The sequence below is a fragment of the Neopelma chrysocephalum genome, unplaced genomic scaffold, assembly GCF_003984885.1.
Source record: "Neopelma chrysocephalum unplaced genomic scaffold, ASM398488v2 Primary Assembly neopelma1_73b, whole genome shotgun sequence".
Taxonomy (NCBI): domain Eukaryota; kingdom Metazoa; phylum Chordata; class Aves; order Passeriformes; family Pipridae; genus Neopelma; species Neopelma chrysocephalum.
This window is the reverse complement of record NW_020897734.1, coordinates 4,908,168-4,927,990: the sequence shown is the minus strand read 5'-3', so window position 1 is coordinate 4,927,990 and position 19,823 is coordinate 4,908,168. Positions and strand designations below refer to the sequence as shown.

The window sequence follows — 19,823 nt, the reverse complement described above, 5'->3', positions numbered from 1 at the left end:
TCTTGCAGTTTTACCTGTTGGTTGTTAAGGAGGTCACCCTGTGTTTTTGGTTTCTTGAATTGCACTGATTATTTGTTGGTTTTATATAGACATAAAAATAATCTGCTTCTATTTTTTTTCTTTGTTTTAGCCATGTCATAAATGAGCTTATAGAAACTGAGAGAGTGTATGTAGAAGAACTCTTCACTGTTCTGACGGTGAGTGACTTCTCCTGGTTGTTCCTTATGGTTCCCCAGTGACTTGTACAAAAGAGCACCTGTCACTCTGTCAAACTAAGCAAATAGGTGATGGGGCAGGTTTCTACCAGACTGACAGATCCCAAACTAGTCATAAATGTTCAAGTTTTCTCCCTAGGTTTTCTTTGTTGGAGGCATCTGCAAGAACAGTTGGTGTCAGGATGAGATTTTCATCTAGAATGAAGGAGAAGCCTTCTGTTTGTACACAAAAGCACTGGTAATTAGTCTTAGCAGTGCCTGGAAAAATGTACAAAAAGCTGTTTCTTTTAACTGTTCCCTAATTTCTTTTACCTTTAGGAGACAAAAGAAAGAAGTTTGTATTTTACCCTTGGGAGGATTCTGTCTCAATACCGTGAAGTTTGAGACCGTATAAAGCACATTTCTTTAGAAAGCAGATTATAATTTCTCATACTGCCATTCTAGACACTTCTACTTTATTCCAAAATAACTCTTGCTGATGGCCAAAACAAGTTGGCTGTTAAATAGCTCCCCCCCTTGCATTTCTCTTGCCCAGGAGCAAGCAGGATATAAATCTGTTGGACTGCAGGTAATTACATGCACTGATTGGGTTTTTTGTTAAACCACACTCTCTATGATGAAGCAGTTGGCAGGTACAAAATTTATTACTGTGCTCATCAAGTCTAGATAGAGAAAAATGGACGCTTTTCTGAAAATAGTATTTCCTTTCAAGGGGGAAGCCTGCTTGCGGGGTTTAAATACAAATTACTAATTTTCCACATACTTATCATCTACTGCATCCTCAATCAACTACAAAATGCCTGCTTAGTATAAGGAATATTGATTCCAGCCATAGTGAGTGTGAGAGATAATTTGGAAAGCCAAAGAAAATATGCTGTACATATTGAATACGTTTTTGCTGCTCATGTTAAAAGGGCCTCTGTTCTGTGCAGTCCTTGGTGACCAGCAGGGCCAACTTGAGCTGGGGGCCTCTTTGCATTGATGGTCCTGAGCTCTGGCCATGCCTTTCCCTATGCTGCAATTAGGATGTTTGCCATACCTGGTGAATGATTTTGCAGTGATGGGATGTTACTTTGGGGAGCTTTGCATTGTTTCCTGGCTCCACCCGATGATTTGTAGTGCAGTGGTGTCTCTCCCGGTTTGGGAGCCTTGATTTCAAGAGGCAGCTGGAGCCACAGAGCACAGAATTCCTGAGGCATTGAGGAGAGCAAGACCCTGATGCTCAGCAAGTCTTGTACAAGAGCAAAAAGCCCATTGATTTTGGTATTTGATCTCAAGCTGTCTCTGCTTTGTAAGGAGCCACCTCCTACACCGGTTCTGGTGAGGTTGTGTGTAACTGCATACCCTGTACACACACACTGTCACTCTATGACTGTGTCCTACAGTCATAGCAGCAAATGTGTTCTTCCTGAACAAGTATTCCTTCAAGACCCTGCAGTCAGGCCATTGTAAGGAGAAGGTGGCTGAGATTTGCCTATGTTGAATTGGGAGCATCTGTGCAGTGCTGCCAGCCCTACAAGAGCTGTCCCAAGCCATTCCCTGCTGGACTGCAATCCCATGTGCCCAGGGACTGAAAGACAGGGATTTAGAGACAAAAATAAGGAAATAAAATGTACATTGCACTTTAAACCAAAGCAGATCATACTGAAAGTCTATTCATGTCCCTTTTTCATCTGCCTTCGAGGAGATGCCAAGCCAAGGCCTTACCAACTGAGTGATGAGCCCTTTTTGCATCCTGCAGGGCTACAGAGCTGAGATGGATAACCCTGCCATGCTCATCCTCCTGCCTCCTGTGCTGAGGAACAGGAAGGATGTCCTCTTTGGAAACATGTCCGAGATATATGACTTCCACAACAAGTATGATGCTGCTCTGTTCCCCTTTTTATCAGACTGATTTCCTATAATGATGGAACACCCAAACCTTACCTTGCTCACTGCTGCATTTTTGTCCCTTCTTCCATCTCTAACAGAATTTTCCTGCACAGTTTGGAAAACTGCCTGGGAGCACCCGAGAGAGTGGGATGTTGTTTCCTAGACAGGGTGAGTGACTCATTTTCACATGTAAAGCACACTCGAAGGCCAATGTTTCTCCTGATTTGTCTCACTCTGCAACATCTCAGTTGTGTCAGCTGAGCAAGAGGCTCCTGATCTGCAGTACCAACAGCCAGCCTGGGAGCAGAGGTGCCTGGCCAGCAGCTGGTGGGGCAGAAGAGCCATCATGACTCTTCTGTGATTCCCAGCCATGCTTTTTGTTACCCAAACTCTGTCACTTTTAGATATTGAAGTTGGCAGCAGAGATAAAAACAAAATTGCGGTTTGAGTGCTTGTCTTATTTGGCGGCCCAGCAGGATTGGGTTCATGAATGTGACTTACTTTTTGGCTTCCCTTACAGAGAGAGGATTTCCAGATGTATGAGAAGTACTGCCAGAACAAGCCCCGGTCGGAGTCCCTGTGGAGGCAGTGCTCCGAAAGCACCTTCTTCCAGGTGAGCTGTTTGTTCCACCAAGAAAGGCATTGTCCTGGGACACCCCCTTGTCCTAAACACCCTCCTCAACATCCCACAGTTTTGCTGTATTCTGTTTACCTCACAAAAATAGGTGTTGGAGTTTCTAGTACACAAGGAGCGTAAGGCAGATCCATTCATTATATTATTTTACACGTTGGTATAAAATTTCTGTAGTTTTAGGCACCATACAACATTTTGACATGAAATCTTCAAAGTCAGCAAATCCCACAGTCATGGTGTTGGAATAACTACTTATAGCTGGTGCCAAATTTACTTAATCTGAATTCTGTGTTCCAGGAATGCCAAAGAAAATTAGAACACAAACTCGGGCTGGATTCCTATTTACTTAAACCAGTGCAGCGCCTGACAAAATACCAGTTACTTCTAAAGGTATTTCATATTCTGCTCTGAAGGGACATCAGCAGATAGATTAAATTTGTTTTCCAGTTTGTTTTATTTTTCAATTAAAGGTTACCTGTAAATCAGCACCAAGCTTTAGATGATATATTGCTTATCTTGGCCCTCTGAAGTGACTTACAGTGAAGACAAATATTCATATATCTGAAAAAGGAACAAGTGCTTTTAACAAGCTGTTTTTTAAGGGGAGAAAAACTGTTTGAATCTGTTCAGAGATGCAAAATGACAGATGCACTTCTAAGAAAACTGAACCAGAGATGATCATGAGAATATGATGAATGAAATATATTATGTTGATGTAACTTTTCTTCTCCTCAGGTGTTTACAGTGCTTGTAATCTTTAATGCACTTATTCTCGTGTCCCCACCTGAGGCAGGCAGTGCTGTTATTCCCACTCTGTAAGGTGGGAATAACACTTGGGTAGTAGCTTCTGAACCCCACCTTCTAGCCTCTTGAATGAGTACACATGCAGCTCTAAGTGAAATAAAACTAATTTTATCTCAATGGTAAAATTATGTCTTCTATTTATTGACTTGAAGACTCTGGATTTTATAAATTCTGTGCCTTGTCTCTGCCAGACTGAAGGCAATCATCTGCTACAACATCATTTGAGGGCATATATGACATATGGGCAGCTAATGAAAAACCTGAGCCTTATTTCCCATTTCTTACCAAGCAGGAAAACACAACAAAAAGAAATCAGATGCTGCTCTAAAAGCTGACACCACCTTTAAGGAAACTCAGAAAAAATGGGCCATCCTGCAGTGATCTATTCCACATCTCATACTGACTGGTTTAGAGGGAGTCTTGTTTCCAGTGACATTTGAAAAAAGAAACTCAGTGTAAATCGCTGAGCATTGGTAACTTTGGATGAGGTGGAAAAAATCTGCTTTGTTCAAGTGCGAATACATGCTCTTCCATTTCTATTTTCAGGAGCTGTTAAAGTACAGCACGAGCTGTGATGGAGTTCAGGAACTTCAAGAAGCTCTGGTTGCAATGTTGGATTTGTTGAAGTCAGTCAACGACTCTATGCATCAGATTTCAATAACAGGCTATGATGTGAGTAGAATTGGATAATGAGAGCCCTTGCACAAGACTGGATGATGCATTGGGAATGGATGATGTTCCAGAGTGTATGAGCTGAACACTATTCTAGAACAGCTACAAAGTGAATGGGATCAGGAAGCTTTTACCGGTGACAGTCTTCCCTCTGATTTCAGGGCTTTGGAAAATATCCACATCTAAGGGACATCTCCAGAGTTGCATAGTGCCCACACTTGCCACCTTGTGGTTTTCCAGAGTATTTTTTCAGCGTGCACCTAAGTGTTCTCATGGCTGACCTAATAATTCACCTGGGGTATCTTCATAGCATTTCACATTCAACATTTCACTTGCTACTCTCAGAGGCTGATTTTGATCCTTTCCCATGGAAGTGGTTGTCTTTCCTAGGGCTTCAGGGAAGAGTGAGGGATTGGCTTTCAAAGCTGCTGGTCCCAGTCCCGGCCACCTGGAGAATTCCATCTTCTGACACCTTAGTTCAGGCTCAAATCTCATCTGCCCTCTCCCACTGAAATAACCAGAGCCCTTGACCTGATCTTCCATAGGAGCTTTTCCTATCTTCTTAGTTCTTCCAGTTTCTCTAGACTAGCTGCAGCCCTGCTTCTCTCCTGGCACCGTGCCATCACTCCCAAAAGATCATCTACTCCTTCCAGGAAGACTTATTCTTAGAGGGACATGCCTTGGAACAGAGCTGGCCCTGTCACCCATCATTGTTTGGAGAGTCCTCTTACATTTTAATTGACGTCTTTTTATTTCTTTTTTTACTTGTCCTGCCCTCACCAGGGTGACCTGAGCGAACTGGGGAAGGTGTTGATGCAGGGATCTTTCAGCGTTTGGACAGGACACCGAAAAGGCCCGACGAAAATGAAGGATCTTGCCAGGTTCAAGCCGATGCAGAGGCATCTGTTCCTGTATGAGAAAGCCTTGGTCTTCTGCAAGAAGCGAGAGGAGCACGGAGATGGATATGACAAAACCTCATCTTACAGTTTTAAGCATTTTTTGAAAGTAAGGACATTTTACTTTTGCATTGCCATGTGTATCATAGACTAGTAATTCTACAGACCCAGACGGTATTTTTCCCCTGATACAGTTGATTGTTTTCTGCTGTCAGGGGCTGTAATGCCTCACAGGGATGTGCCATGCCCGTGAAAGGATGTTGGTTGTATAACCTCTGAGAACTCCCACAGCTGAGACAGCAGCTGGTAGAGCTCGTGGACTTGAACTCATGTATGTGATGGCATGTGCCAGGGAAATGGAGCTATGGGCGAGTTCCAGGGATATAAATGTGCCTGCCCCCCTCCCCTAGTCCACTTTCCAGGAGTGTGGGTGAGGGCATGAAAGAGGGGAGGTCTTTTGCATCTTCCCCAGCCCACCTGGGAGAGCAAGGGGGCTCCTTGTGCCTCAGGGAGGCCCCTTGGGCAGGGATCTGCCTGGCTGCTCCTGAGCCCTATTTCCCAGCCAGGCAGGACGATGTAGTGATAACTCTTCTTCCTCCCCCATTGCCTTTCTCCTTCAGCAGGCTCTGACTGCAGCTAAAAGGACAGTTATCACATGAAAAAGTAGCCTATGGCAAAATATGAGGGGCATAAACAACAGTCCCAAGCCTCTAAATGCTGACTGTTATCAGTAACATTCCCAAACTGCTCCTCTAAAAGAGACCTTCTGGCATACTGCTTGTGATGAGCACTTCTAACATCAGCGTTTTTTCTCAGTACTTTGCATTGTTTTTCTTAATAAATAAAACCCCAATATGGGTATATCTTAGAATGGAAAAAAATGGGCACTTTGGAAGCAGAGCAGATCACTGCTGCAGGTCCCTGATCTCAGTGGAGTCTGGGGAGGGAGATGCCATGAGTAATCAGAGAACAAGGTAACAGGAGATAAGTCTGTTCAGCTCCAGCACACGTTACAAATTGTGTATTAAAAGCAAATCTCAGGCCATATGTTTAGATACTTAATGTTTTCCCCAAACAGCATAATTTTCGTTCTGGAGAGCTTGTTTTCCCTGCAGTACTTGTTTTACCACAACGTGCTTTTGAAAAAACTGAAGAGGTGGTGGGGGAAAATCCAGCTCAGAGGAGAAAATCCTGTGCTCAGGAGTCCAGGCAATGTGTCCAGGGTTTTTTTTTTTGCCTCAAGAGGGTTCATTTTCCAGTTGTTTGTGTTGACACATTGAGAGGTTGGAGTTTGAGAATGCATGGATGTGACAGGATTACATCTGCACACATATGTTTTGAGAATTGCTATACTGAGGGCAAAATCATGTTCCTGGAGCTTGGCATTTGTTTGATTCATGATCATAGAATCACAGAATCGTTGAGGTTGGAAAAGACCTCTTAAGATCATCACCAGCACTGCCAAGTCCACCACTAAACCACATTCCTAAGTATCAGGAAATTATTTTTCTTTGCAACAATGTTTTTTGGGGATTCGGAGTTGAAACAAGCTGTCGGGTAGAAGCTGTGTAATGGAGCATCTCTAAAACAACAAAAAAAGAATCCCTCAGGATAATATTTTGCTGTGTAAAATAGCCAGTGGTAAATACCTCTTCAGCTGAGATTCAGTGACTTAGAGGATGCAGGTTACTGCAATGCCAGGTAAATCAGCCTGCCTGGTGCCACGTGGAAGCCGATGCAGATGAACACCATCCCAGAGCTTTGCACTAGCCCACCTCAGTCTGCATTGCAGCAATTCAACAGCTGAGAGACAGTAAATCCTGGTCAGAGGGAGGAAATAGAATTTCAAAATCCACTAACCCGAATGAACAGACCTTAAATCTGTCTATTCCCAGCACTTTTTCTTCGCCTCATCACAGTAGATCATCTAAAATTTCTAATGTCTTGATGCCTGGACAGTTTTGTGGGAGACTGTGTATAAATTGTCAGTAAACAAGATGCACAGAACTGGGAACTGCAGCAACTGGATGAAGTGCTCTCTAGTCTGCCCTTCCAACAGCTTTCATATATTTTAAGTTTTGAGTTTTTGAAGTTTTCACAAAATCAGAATGTAGCCTCTTCCAGCTTTCTGAGACATTGTGACATCTTGATAGGACAAGGGGACATGGCCTCAAGTTGCATCAGGGAGGTTCAGGTTGGATATTAGGTAAAATTTCTTCATTGAAAAAGTGGTCAGACACTGGAACAGGCTGCCCAGGGCAGTGGTGGAATCACCATCCCTGGAGGGATTTAAAAGATTGTAGCTGTGGCACTTGGGGACATGGCTTAGTGGTGGACTTGACAGTGCTGTGGGAATGGTTGGACTCCATGGTCTTAGAGGTCTTTTCCAACCTAAGTGTTTCAATGATTCTAAGAGCAATTTGCTTCCTATTTCCTGAGGCTGTTCATAGTCACTGAAAATGGGCACCAGCATTTGATAAAGTTGGTACAGAACATTTGTCCATGTGACCTGATCTGTAAATCATCATAGTCTTTCAGACCAAAAGATCTGAGGATGCACATTTTATCAAGGAGGACCAGGAATGTTAAACAGATGTTATTTCTAAGGCTTCATTTGTGTTTATACTGGATTTATCTAACCCAGTCTGCTTGAATAATTTATGATAGATGATACCATTATTATTACATCTGTTTCAAAACACAGAACACTTGAGCTATTTTTGACCATCCTTTGTTCAGTGATAAATTGCCAGCAAACTCTGCTTTAAGTGAGAGGATGGTTTATGTGATATCAGGTATTAAAGCATTTTTCATCTTCATGGCATGTTCAGCAGGGGGGGTCAGAGGTCTTCTGTTGCTGAAGAGTTTCTTGGTTTCCAATCATAATTTGAGCTACTTGTTCAGGTGGGTCATAACGTGCAGATTCTGAATGATTTGGGCCCTTGGTACTTTCATCCAAATTATCAAAAGTGGTCAGTGATAATGGGTACCCAGGTACAGCAGCATTCAGCTCCCAGCCTGTGTGTGCCCTGAAAGCCAGGAATAGACAGATTTAAGGTCTGTTCATTCGGGTCAGTGGATTTTGAAATTCAATTTCCTCCCTCTGACCAGAATTCACTGTCTCTCATATTTCTGGCAGCTCAGGCTGAATATCCAAAAATTTACCCTTCTTTTGGAAACCTTGGGGTGGAGTCACAACTATAGGAATGGCAAGGGACCAAAAGACATTGAACTGAAACTCCTAAAGAAGCTAAGGGTTTCACAATGGGTTTTAATTATCACTGACAGAGGAAAACAGAATTTAGTGAGTAAATAAAGAATAATAGGGCAGAAATAATATGTCATGTATTTATAAAGCTTCATATCCCTCATCTGCAAAATTCCATGCTGAAAGAGGTATGAGACGATGCTTCAGTTAGTTCCAGTGATTCCCAAAATGAAAAGTTCCCTAAGGTCCACTGATTGGTTTTGGAAAGCTTAACCAAATGCAGCAAGCTGACAGAGAGTCAGGGGGGATAAGTCAGATAATGACTTTCAGTTGATACTGAAATTAAAATTGATGAAATGTGTTAAATTGGGTGAAAACAGGTTTAGCATGCTGCCAAAAGGCTGGATTCCTAGAGAAGACGGAGAGATTTGTAGTATGTTTAATTTTTTTGTTTCTTTTGGATTTGCAGATGAATGCAGTTGGAATAACTGAGAATGTGAAAGGAGATCATCGGAAATTTGAGATCTGGTACAGTGGGCGAGAAGAGGTCTATGTTGTGCAGGTTTGTAGCTTCAAAAATCTGGGTATTTGTGCATCCTCACAACAATGTTAAGAGAATGTGTCCCATTGATCTTGATGGGGTTATCAGACATTTAACTTGCATTTCTTCTCTCTCTTTGCCCATGTCGGTGCTCACAGATCTGTCCCAGTGGCTGGTCTTTGGTGTTCATTCCAGAACTATAAAAGTCACTTAAAAATAGAGACAGAATTGCCCCTTGGAAATAGAGCCTTTTATTCCAGATGAAATTTCAAATAGACCCGTAGTTGAAAAAAAGATTTTACTGTGCTTAATACCTTATATGAGTTGAGCTGGAAATGGGCCCAGTGCTTTGAGGGACACAGGCCACATGTGCTCTTGCACAATTAAGATGTCAGAGCTGCCCCCAGAGCAAAGGCTTAGCCTCTCTCCTGTTATTTCCAGTAACCTTTTCACTCATCTACAGAATAAGTAGCCCCACTGACCTGATTCCTTCTCAATTTTTTTTTTTCCATTTTTAGCATCTTGAATTGAAATTTCTGATGGAGAAATGTTTGCCTAACAGGCTGTTCAGAGGAAAACTCATTATGAGTATATTGTCAGTTGATTTTTTTTTTAATTAGACTTCTGCCTAGCTTTTTTCCTCCATGTTCTAACACAATAACCAACTTAAATTCATAAAACAAGTACATGTAGCCAAGTATATATATGTTTAAAAGTCAGTTATGGCCCTTTAGGTATTTTGTAAAAAGGTGTTTAGGTATTTTGTGAAAGAGATAAGATCCATGCACACAGGTGCTTTTGCTTGCACTCCTCTCCTTGCATTGTAGTGATAGGTCTACAATTTCCACTGTGCTTTGCCTGGATATAATGGGAACCATGAATTTTAAAAGATCAAGAGTCTAAAATGTAGTGGTGGTTTTGGAAAAACGAAGATTTCAGATAATTACAACATCGAAAAGTAAGATTTTATTCATAAATATTAATTCAAAATTCTGAAAATTTTCTCCTCTTCCAGGCCCAAACAGTAGATCTGAAGATGGCATGGTTGAATGAAATACGAAAAATTTTGTTCAAGCAGCAGGAGCTTATAAAAGGTACCTTTGACCAATTTCTCTGTGGCATTCACTCTGTAGCAGAACCTTTCCTATTTTCTCATTGCTAGTCTTCAAATCCACTAATTCTCACTAGAGAATTGATTTGCAGAAGTCTGGTAGGAAAATACTGGAGTGAGGCCTTACATTACAGGGAAATAACATAACTTGGAGCAGTAAAGACCAGGTGCTTATGTGAAAATTAACTACAGAAGTGTGTTTTTTTGGCCATCATTACCCTGGGGATTATTTCACGTTTGTTATCATAGGCTTAATTCAACAAGATACATAACAGACTCCTAATTTTAAGCATATTATGATCTTCAGTAGCATGCTCAATATTGGATTTGTGCTAACATGCCATCTTAATCATAACTAAGTCTGTGCTTTCCAAGAGTCCATAGGTCTGTTTTTCTCTGAAGAGAAATCAATAGGGTTGTAAAAAAGGTGTAATTTTTAAAGTAATGCATCAAGTGTGACAGTTACTAATAAAAAATGGATTTTAAGCTGGTGTTTGACCTCCCTGCAGTAGAGAAGCAGCGGCCTGGCTCGGGCACAGACCAGATCCCGCTCTCCTCCCAGCTGAGTGATGGGTGAGTGCCAGGAGCTGGACTGGGGGCTCCCTGGGGTACCCATTTTCTCCCTGTTTCTGTCTAAGACCTCTGGGGAGGGGACAGGAGGGATGTGCTGCTACTCACCCTTTGGTGGCAGTGGTCTGGGGGCAGGGTTGTCGAGGGGCACCCTCGAGCCTGGCAGCACAGCCTGAGCTGCAGCTCCTTGGCAAATGCAGACAAAGATCAAAACCAGTGCTCAAATTCAGGGGTAGAGAAATTGCAGCAACTTTATTTCCCATCCCAAAAAATTTAAAACCAGGCACTGAAGTCCTTAACCTTTATAGAAACACAGATTAAGGGGTATCAGTATTATTTCTGACTTCGTTTTACAAAACCTACTGGAGTTTGCATTCATTCATAAAGTAAAACTAAGATTTGCTTCTTTATTTTTTCAACCCTTCAGAAAGCAGCAGAGAGCCTCCATAAGCTCAGAAGAGAACGACTCAGAGCGCACCAGCCCGGTGATGTTGGACAGTGGGCTCGTGTCCCCCCAGAACAAGCCCCACCGAAGTACAGACCCTTCCCCTCCCTTCAGGGCACGCTTTGCAGGTGCTGTGGTTCCCCCAAACTGAGCTGCACGTTGTCTTGCAGGCTGGCCAGGAATGTCTCAGTCCCTGGAAATCTGTGAGGGGCTGGAGGAGTGGTCGGGTAACCAGTACCTCTCCAACTGCTCAGACACCGAAGAGGAGGATGGGAACCAGCTGGTTAGTAGATGTGCAATAGTCTCAAAGCTTGAGGTGCTGCCATTTTCAGTCATCTTGCTTTGTTTGTCTTCACTGGATAATGGATGTATCTTGTCCATGTCTCTCAGAATTTCCATGTCTCAATTTGGGGAATGAGGAGATGTCTCAGCCACAGTTTTTTGAAATAATTTTAATTAATGTAGCTGATATGGCTCTGTCACATTCCCTGTGGCAGTCAGAAATAACAGCTGCGTGATATGAAATGCAGCTAAATAAGATAAGGTTTTCATTCTACCACAGTCTCCAGGAAAATACAAAGCCCTTGCAGACTGCAAGAGGAGAGGATCAGAGGACCTGCTGGTGAAAAACGGGGATGAAATTCAGCTCGTGCATGAAGATGGTGAGGGACAGTGGTAGGTATTTTAGGACTACTGTGCCTTATCTCCAAGAGCCTGCAAGGCATTCCCTTGAAATGTCACTTGCCTGGTGATACACCCATTGCAGCCTCTGATTAAGTTTTAGACTATTCCAGAAAGAATTCATTCCCTTGCCAAGACTAGATGCCATCCTGGGAAAACATGTCAGGACTTCCCTTGCCATGGGTGTCTGGGTGAGGTGGGTTTTACCAATATCTTCACAGCCCCTCTTCCCACTTTTCAGATGGTGCTTTGAGTGCAAGCCCTTTGCACACCCCAGCCCAGCTCCTGGCTTTGTTCCTCTGGGCTTATTAATGGCAATATTGAGTAATTGCAAGACATTTTCCTCCCTCAAACAGCTGTACAGGTGTTAAACTGGTTGATGACTGCAGACCATCTTTGTTGTATTTAAAGCTGTGGCTCTCAAGCTTACACCTTACAGCTGGTTCTCTCCTTATGTCTGGGAGCATCGCCTTGGGAATGACTATCCCAGGCCTCCTGCCTGTTGAACCATTAGTCTCCTTGTCTGGGAGGGCAGCATTCCCTCTCCCAAGATTTGCAGCAATTTGGCTGAGATTCCTGGCTGTCTCTCCTTTCCAGGTTGATTCTGACTAGCTCTCATCAGCCAGCCCGGGGTCTCAGTAGGAGAGAGAGCAGTGTGCTAATGCCTTGTTTGGGGTGTGGGAAGGGGGATTTTAGCAGGAACCTGGATCAGATTTGTGCAGGCACTAGCCCATAGATTCACAGATGCGAATGCCCCATGGAGGATTCCTGTCTGACAGCTACAGCCCTTGCACTTCAAGGGAAATTCAAGAAAGGATAAAATAGAATATTTCAGTTGGAAGGGATCTGCAGTGATCATTTACTCCTGCTGCATTTTGCAAAATTCAGTTTGCTGTTAGCAAAAGCAAGATGCAGATAATCTCAGGTTTACTGAATGTTCACCTCTCCTGGGGATTTCGACCAGTGCCAGTCAGAGATTTCTCACGTCAAATTTTTTTGTTCGTAGAAATTTTACTGCATGAGTGAGACAGAGAGATGTCATTTATGAGTATTTCCAGCTGCCTAAGTCTTGGCTTTAATTTGCTTATAGTACCCTGACTAAATTCATCCTACCAGTCTGAATAGCAGAGGAGTGAGGAAAGTAATTGCCCTTGGCTCCATCAGTACCCGGTTTTCCTCACTGGCATCTCTGGAGGTCTCAGGCAGGATAAGGAGAGAGAGAGTCCTGTTCCTCTCCACTGACTAGAGAGTTGCCCAAGGCAGATATGCTCCCAATGCAGGCTTTTTAATTAGGTTCCTAAGTTTAGGAGGGAGGAATACTTTAAATGCACACCCAGCTCCTGTTAAAATGCTTTCCTGGTTTGAATGAATTGTTGTTTGCACTCCCAGTTGTGTAGAGTGTGACCACATCAAACTGCTCCTGAGTTGGTTGGTTTCTTTTACTAATGCTGTTGTCATTCAAAGGTTGGTGAAAAACCTAAACAGAAGAAAAGAAGGCTGGATTCCTGTCCACAGTCTGCAGATAGTAGTCGGTGACTGCAGATTTCGGAATGCCAAAGTTGCAGGTATTATATAGCACGCCTAGCAGAAATATTTCATATCTCAAATCAGGTCTTTTAAGCCATTTGCATTACACTTGGTGTACTAAATCTGGCTGCATATGCCTCTGCAGGAAAAATAGAAAAGCAAGCAGCTACTCCAAAAAGCCTGTAAAAGTAGTAAATTAAGCTTTCTTTTTTTTGTTTCTTAACACCTTAAGACATTTCTGAGACTTTAGGCTCTAGTAAATTAAAACTAAGCATTTAAAAACATAGATTTCTTTGCAAGAGCACTGGGTAGAAGATCCAGGAGAAGAGATGGAGTCTGACCAGGGATTCCTGTGACTGTTTTGCCTACTCGCTGCTGTAGCCCAAGCCCCGTGTGAACAGGAGGCACCTAGGCAAAACCTCCTCCTGCTGCAAAAGACATCGTGGCCTGACCCCCAGCACTCTAAAGGCAATACTTCATCCCTGCAGCCTCACTCCTGCCCTCATTGCTGCCTGCTGGTTAATCCATCCTTAGATAAATTTTATAATAAACAGATTACCAGCTTTTGGCCGAAGGCTTCTAGTCTCGAAAACCATATTTCACATTTTCTAGCTGTAAATGTACATAGAAATAGCTAGGGAAGCATAACAGAAGACACAAGAAAATGCCTTAAGAGCAGCCTGTTGCCCTTGCCATGCAGCATCACCTCTCCATGTGTTGCCTCATCACCATGCTGTTCACTGGAAATGGGAGACCAGGGTTTGAGATGGGAACAGCTCAGGAAACCCACACAGACTTAGTCTATTAAAAAAAAAAAAAAAAAAAGAGAAGAGTACACTAGTTATGACCATAGGAAGCAAATTTCACAAGGAGTTTTCTCTTTAAATACTTCCTTTTTGTCAAAATCTATTATTTTGATGAACACGAAGGAAGCCTTCTGAAAGGCTTAAAATTCCAGACAGCTCTTGATGGTTTTCCAGTATATTTCAGTGAAATCCTTCCTATACAGGAAGGTATTTTTTATCCCCTTTGTTAAAGGGCAGTCAAATCTCACAGGTTGGAGGTTTTCTGACTTTATGTAAAGGGCAGTTTGCTAACCGGTGTTCAAATTTTGCTGGCACCCTGTTTTCAAGATACAGTTATGTCTACCTTGATGTTCTCTGCATGTATGGCTATCCCATCCCACCATATTCTGTGCAGGAGGGTTCTCCAGCTGTGAATGCAACTCAAAACAGGGTGCTGGCAAACTTTGAAACTTGGTTTGCTTTGTCAGTGGTCATATCCCCGAAAGCCAGAGACTCACAGCTCCAGACTGGTTTACAAAGTTGTTGAGTACAAACTAAGGAGAATTTCACAAGGTGAAATCACATAAAGCTCCTCCTGTGAGTCCCACACCACTGCCCAGGTGCTTTGCAGTTGTGTCCCACGATTTAGTTGCAGCACTGAGGCTCTGTTTTCCCTGTGAAGGTAATTCTGTTCTCTTTTGCTGTTGCTGATCGTGCCTGCAGTCTCAAGGCATGATTCTAATTTTACGTGCACTCCAGGCAATATTGTGGGATGATGTAGGATGTTTTCATGCTATTTCCTAGAGCTATTCCTAGAGCTTTTTGATTCCAGGATGATGTAGGATGTTTTCTTGCTATTTCCTAGAGCTATTCCTAGAGCTTTTCAGTGACATGTCCTTACAGCCATAAGCAACTTGCACTCTGAAAATTGACTTTAAGACAGTACCTTTGCATTTGGCAATTCTTTTTCCTCTGTGGGCTGGTCACTTCACACTGCAGGTGACACTGTACCACTGACTCCTCAGGAATGCAGTCTGGATTGGGCTCTTTTCTGCTTCTTCAGAAGATGGAGCTCTTGCTCCAATATAGCACTGGGCGAATTAGGCAGCCAAGCTTGTAGAGCAAAGTAGGGGCAGGAGGGAGCACTGGAACCCTCTTGTATTATGAACTGCTTATGCTGAAATGCTGTTTTACGTGTGAGCAGGGTAAACATGATTAACATGTTGTGGGGTCCCCAAGAGCTGAGAGCATTCTGGAGTCACTTCAGCGCTGGGGGAAGGGCAGTCCTGGCCCTTCACAGGAGCATTGCATCTGTTATTTCCCCAGGTCCCCCAATAAATAAAAATATATGTCCAATTACAGAAGTTCATAACAGAATTCATACAAATCTGGGTTTGAGGATGTTTTTTCAGTGCAAAGCCTTTAGCTGAATGGATTACATGGTTTCCTTACCTTCGCATTTTTTTTCTTAAATTTGTTCTGTGGCCCTTAAAAAAACCTCCCACCACAGGATGTCTGATACACCTACAAGCTGTTCCTCTCCCTCCTGCTAATTATTCCATTGTTGAGCCAATACAAATAATAATGAAGTTACAGGGAACTTTTTGCTGCCCATTTTAACTTAGCAAAGGTCCATGGCCTACTGCCTGGCCATCTCTAGCTTTGCAAATCCACCATCCTCTTGTAAATCTTGGCCTGGAGATAAGCCAGAGGCTTTTTGGGAGGAAGACAGCTGGCTTGGAGATCATTTTGAAAACAAGTTTTCCTTCTGGTGTGCCTCTAGCTGTTAAGTTCTGAGTTTAGTCCTTACTGCTTTCTTCTGAATAGATTTATTCGCTCTTCTGTGCAAATCCACAGTGGATTTCTTGTGCCATAGGAAAAGTTTTGTATTGAAGGGGATTACACACAGAGCTCAAAATTATCAAAATGAGAAAAATTTGGAGAGAACTCTGCTCAGAAAGAGCAATATTCAGAAAATAGCTACTGCTGAGGTTCACCCATGTGTTGCTAGTGCTAGCTGCCTTGCTAGAGCTGTCAGGCATTACCTGCTCTACTGACTTGGCTTTGCTATGAATTAACAAGATGTGGAATTATCTCTTCATTTCAGGGAAGGTGAGGGCTGTAGCATTACAATCCCAACTCCTCTTCTGCAGTAGGGCAGGAGACAAAACATTTCTGTATGTCCCTTGGTGGATGATGTGCCAAAATCACAATTTATAGCACTGGCAGTGTCTGTGTCAGTGAACATCTCACCCCTCAGCTGTGCTACAGCTTCATGGCAAAGGGAGAGTGGGGTCAGCAGAAATGAGGTCCTTGCTGTAACCCAAAGTAGACGTGACTTGTCTTCTCTTCAGTGACACAGTGCTCATGTCCAGCAGCAGTGCAGCCTCCCCTCTCATCAAGTTTAAGCGCTGTCCCTGCTAATCTTTTCTCTCAGCAGTGGTAAATATATGCAAGCTAAAGGAAACATGTTGTTTGGTCCTGGATTTTCACATCAGAGTTTTTAACTTTTTTCACCTGAACTTTAAAAGCTGGGCAGAGAGAAGGGCGAGTGTCTAATTTCCACTCGCTGCATGGAGATTGTGGGAGACTGATTTCTTTTACAGAGAGCCTGAAATAGAGTAGTCTGAAGGAACTTCAGAGTAAAGGAAGGGATTAGAATGAAAAGTAGAAGCAGTGATAAATGCCTTTACTTATTAGAAATATAAAAGAAACATTGCTACAACTTTCAAGTTCTTTTAAACTGAAAAAAAAGTGATATGGCAGAATTTGTCTTAAGTCCAAAGCACTCAGAGCAGGCATGGAAGGATGCTCTGTGCCAAAGGCAGGCACCCACTAAGTTTAGCCCCATCCCTGGAAGTGTTCAAGACCAGGTTGGGTGGGGCCCCAAGCAGCCTGAATTTGTGGGTGGCATCCCTGTCCTTGGCAGGGGGTTGGAACTAGATGATCGTTAAGGTCCCTTCCAACCCAAACCATTCTGTGATTCTATAATTCTGTGATTTAAGGAGGACATCTGTTCTACACACCAGACCCTCTCCTAGTTTGCTCTAACAGCCTACTTGCCAAATTATCTCTTCCAAGCCTTAAGGGGATCCCCTGTGTGTGCTCTTCATGCCATAAAGCTGAGCAAAGGTTTCCCCCGCTGGTAGTGCCTGAAGGACCGAGCTTGCATGTCCTCTGCTCCTGCTGGCCAGGGTGCTGGGGATCATCCTCTTGACTGTGGTGAGCTTGAGGCAACCCTTTTGTGGCTCAAATCTGCCAGATCAGGGTATTTATTGTATGTGGCTGAACTCTTGAGCTCTCGTGGGCTGGCACAAGCATGTTGGCTGAAACACGCAAGTTTTGTCTAAGTCCTGGTTAAAATGCCACTTGTAGTTTGCAGATGCAGCTGTTTGCACTATCACTCATGCACTTTAATGATTGCAGCCACAGGCTTTTGTATTTATGCAGGGTCCATTAAAGGCAATGCTGATTTCTTTTTGGCCTTTGAAACGTAAAGCAGGGTCTCCTCCTGTGACCTGAAATCCCAGCCAGCTTCACTGAACAGATATTTAGTAACACCATAGAAAACCATTTTGAGCCTGACAAAATAAGGAGTCTAGAGAAGATATCAGCTGGCCTTGCTGTGATAATGAAGTGATAGATGATGGAAATGAGTCAAACCCTGTGGTCCTGCCTTAGTCAAGGCTCTCACTGAAGCCAGTGGGAGTTCAGCTTTTAGGGAGAACTGCAGGAGTTCACTTATTTTTTTTTATGTTATACAAATGTTACATGATTACAGGGAACAATGTATTTCTTGGAATCAGATGCTTTAATATTAACATCATTCTCCATTACTTTATAGATGCTGCCCTGTGTAACACGAGAAAGTTTAGTTCCCCTTGAATTAAGGGTGAACTAGTAGCATCCTATTTTCGATGCTCTTTGGAAGCTTTCAACTAAGTGTTACAGAGAAATAGCACAATAGTTGGAGTTGTCCTGTACTATTCATCACATTCACAGACCTCCACAGCTTCATCTGCCCTGAACAGGACTGGGGTCCTAAGCAGCTTCTCATACTCATAAAGGAAGCCATTCTCTGCTCTTTCTTTTTTTTCGCCTGTGGAAAGTATGGTATTTTATTAATTTTACCTGCTGCTTTTCCATGACATCCATCATGTTTCATCAGAGAAGTACACTACAGTTTCCTGACACTTTGTTTAGATGCTTGAAACTTCCTCTACAGGTTAAAGTAGGCTTTGCCTACTTACTAGCTGACAACTATTGAAGCTGCAAATAAAAAGAGTTGAGTTTTGGTAAACCAAAAAGAAAAAAAAAACAAAACCAAACAAAGAAGCTGTATCTCCTGCTTGATTGATTTTATGGGTGGGTTTTTCTTAAATATCTACTTCAGCTATGTGAATGTAATGTTCTGTAAGAGCATTATCTGGCTGACTCACATGTGAAGATGCAATAATGCTAAAGATCCTCTTTTTGCACTTAGGGTCTGACTCCAGCTCATTGCAGTCAGTCCCCTTGATTTCAGTGAGGTTTGGATCAGGTCAAACTGACAACTCAGGGTTGTCGCCAATCACTTAAGGGTCCCAAAGTGTCCCAAGGCTGAAACCTGTATCTAGCAAGTGTTGAAGTTTACATTAATGTATGTACTTTTGGAACACGTGCCATAAATCCAAGTTAAATGTCCATGTTTGCACTAAGGATGTTCTTGTGATAAGACTGTACTTTTCAGCATCTTTAACAATAATGTATCTATTGAATTTTTGAGAAAGAAAAAAGGATGTTGAACACTCATAATTTAATTTTGTGTTTCTTTGTCTAGTTTTGCTTTTGTAGAACATAGGTAGGTACAGGTGGTTTGAGCTTTTAAGCAGACATGTGCAAAGAGCACCTGACTATGTGGAGAGCAGGGTTAATAGTGTGCATGCAGTAGTGAATTTGCTCTGTCCCATCCAAATGAAATGTTTATGCAGTGGACTAAAGGGGGACCTTTATGACTTTTATTTGTGAACCGATTCTTAAACACAGTCCTAAGTTAAGTTAAAACATACTGAGGTTTGTTTTGGGGTTTTTGTGACCATTTTTGTATGGAGGAATTGTGGAACTACTTGATGGCTGTAGTTGCCTGGGGATTCCCCATCACACAGTGGACTTTTCTCCATTTTGGGTGGCCAGTGTTGCGGGTAACCCCCGTACACCCTCAAAAACATGACCAGCTGAGTCTGAACTGAGCAACACCACAAGACCTAGAAAGATCCCAGTATCCTTCAGCCACTGGCAATCACAGCAGAGGGGTCTTAAGCCACTGAAGGTTCTTTTCATCTACTTTAAAATTGGTCACAATGCACTTGTTAGGTGGAAAAATAGGAAAAATATCTTAAGTTACTGTTGGGGCTGTTTATAGTGGTAACAATTCTTGTGGTAACAGTACACATTTTGAGGTACAACTGTAAATATTTGTCTCAAACACAGCACACATTGCATATTAAATGGTTTTAATCCTTTTTGTCTTCCATAGTTTTAAATCTAAGCTTTTATTAATTTATGAGGTTGATAAGTTCTGCGAATCTGAATGTACAGTCTGAGGTTTTTAACATTTAAAACTTTGCACATGACATGGTATGTTACCCTGAGTATGCTGTTGAACTAGGCTCTTCATGTATATGTATAAATTACAGTAGAGAATTTTCTCTGACTGCAAGTTTAAATGATCTATATTGTATATGTACCTGTAAAAAATGTGTTAAATCTATATTTAAAGATTAAAAACTTGTTAAATAAATCCATATGAGAATATGCAATTCTGTTCAAAGATGCCTCTGCTATAACTCTAGAGAAAAAAGAATTCTCACAGTGTTGGTTTTA

At 42.4% G+C, this 19,823-nt stretch overlaps 1 protein-coding gene across 3 annotated transcripts in view; it reads left to right on the top strand.

The window, feature by feature from the left end:
• MCF2 (MCF.2 cell line derived transforming sequence) overlaps nt 1–19,823 on the top strand; it is a 59,520-nt gene that overhangs the window by 39,564 nt on the left and 133 nt on the right. Inside the window, exons 16-30 of one of the 3 annotated variants that reach the window (XM_027687247.1) lie at nt 131–197; nt 1,957–2,072; nt 2,186–2,255; nt 2,608–2,700; nt 3,019–3,111; nt 4,072–4,197; nt 4,981–5,202; nt 8,771–8,863; nt 9,858–9,936; nt 10,463–10,526; nt 10,951–11,057; nt 11,139–11,251; nt 11,531–11,643; nt 13,114–13,214; nt 13,464–19,744. In XM_027687247.1, coding sequence (XP_027543048.1) covers nt 131–197; nt 1,957–2,072; nt 2,186–2,255; nt 2,608–2,700; nt 3,019–3,111; nt 4,072–4,197; nt 4,981–5,202; nt 8,771–8,863; nt 9,858–9,936; nt 10,463–10,526; nt 10,951–11,057; nt 11,139–11,251; nt 11,531–11,643; nt 13,114–13,214; nt 13,464–13,516 — 1,510 coding nt within the window. In that variant the 3' untranslated portion in view covers nt 13,517–19,744. Of the gene's footprint in view, nt 1–130; nt 198–1,956; nt 2,073–2,185; nt 2,256–2,607; nt 2,701–3,018; nt 3,112–4,071; nt 4,198–4,980; nt 5,203–8,770; nt 8,864–9,857; nt 9,937–10,462; nt 10,527–10,950; nt 11,058–11,138; nt 11,252–11,530; nt 11,644–13,113; nt 13,215–13,463; nt 19,745–19,823 lie in introns of those variants that run through there. The other 2 variants (XM_027687249.1, XM_027687246.1) reach the window with 2 other exon arrangements.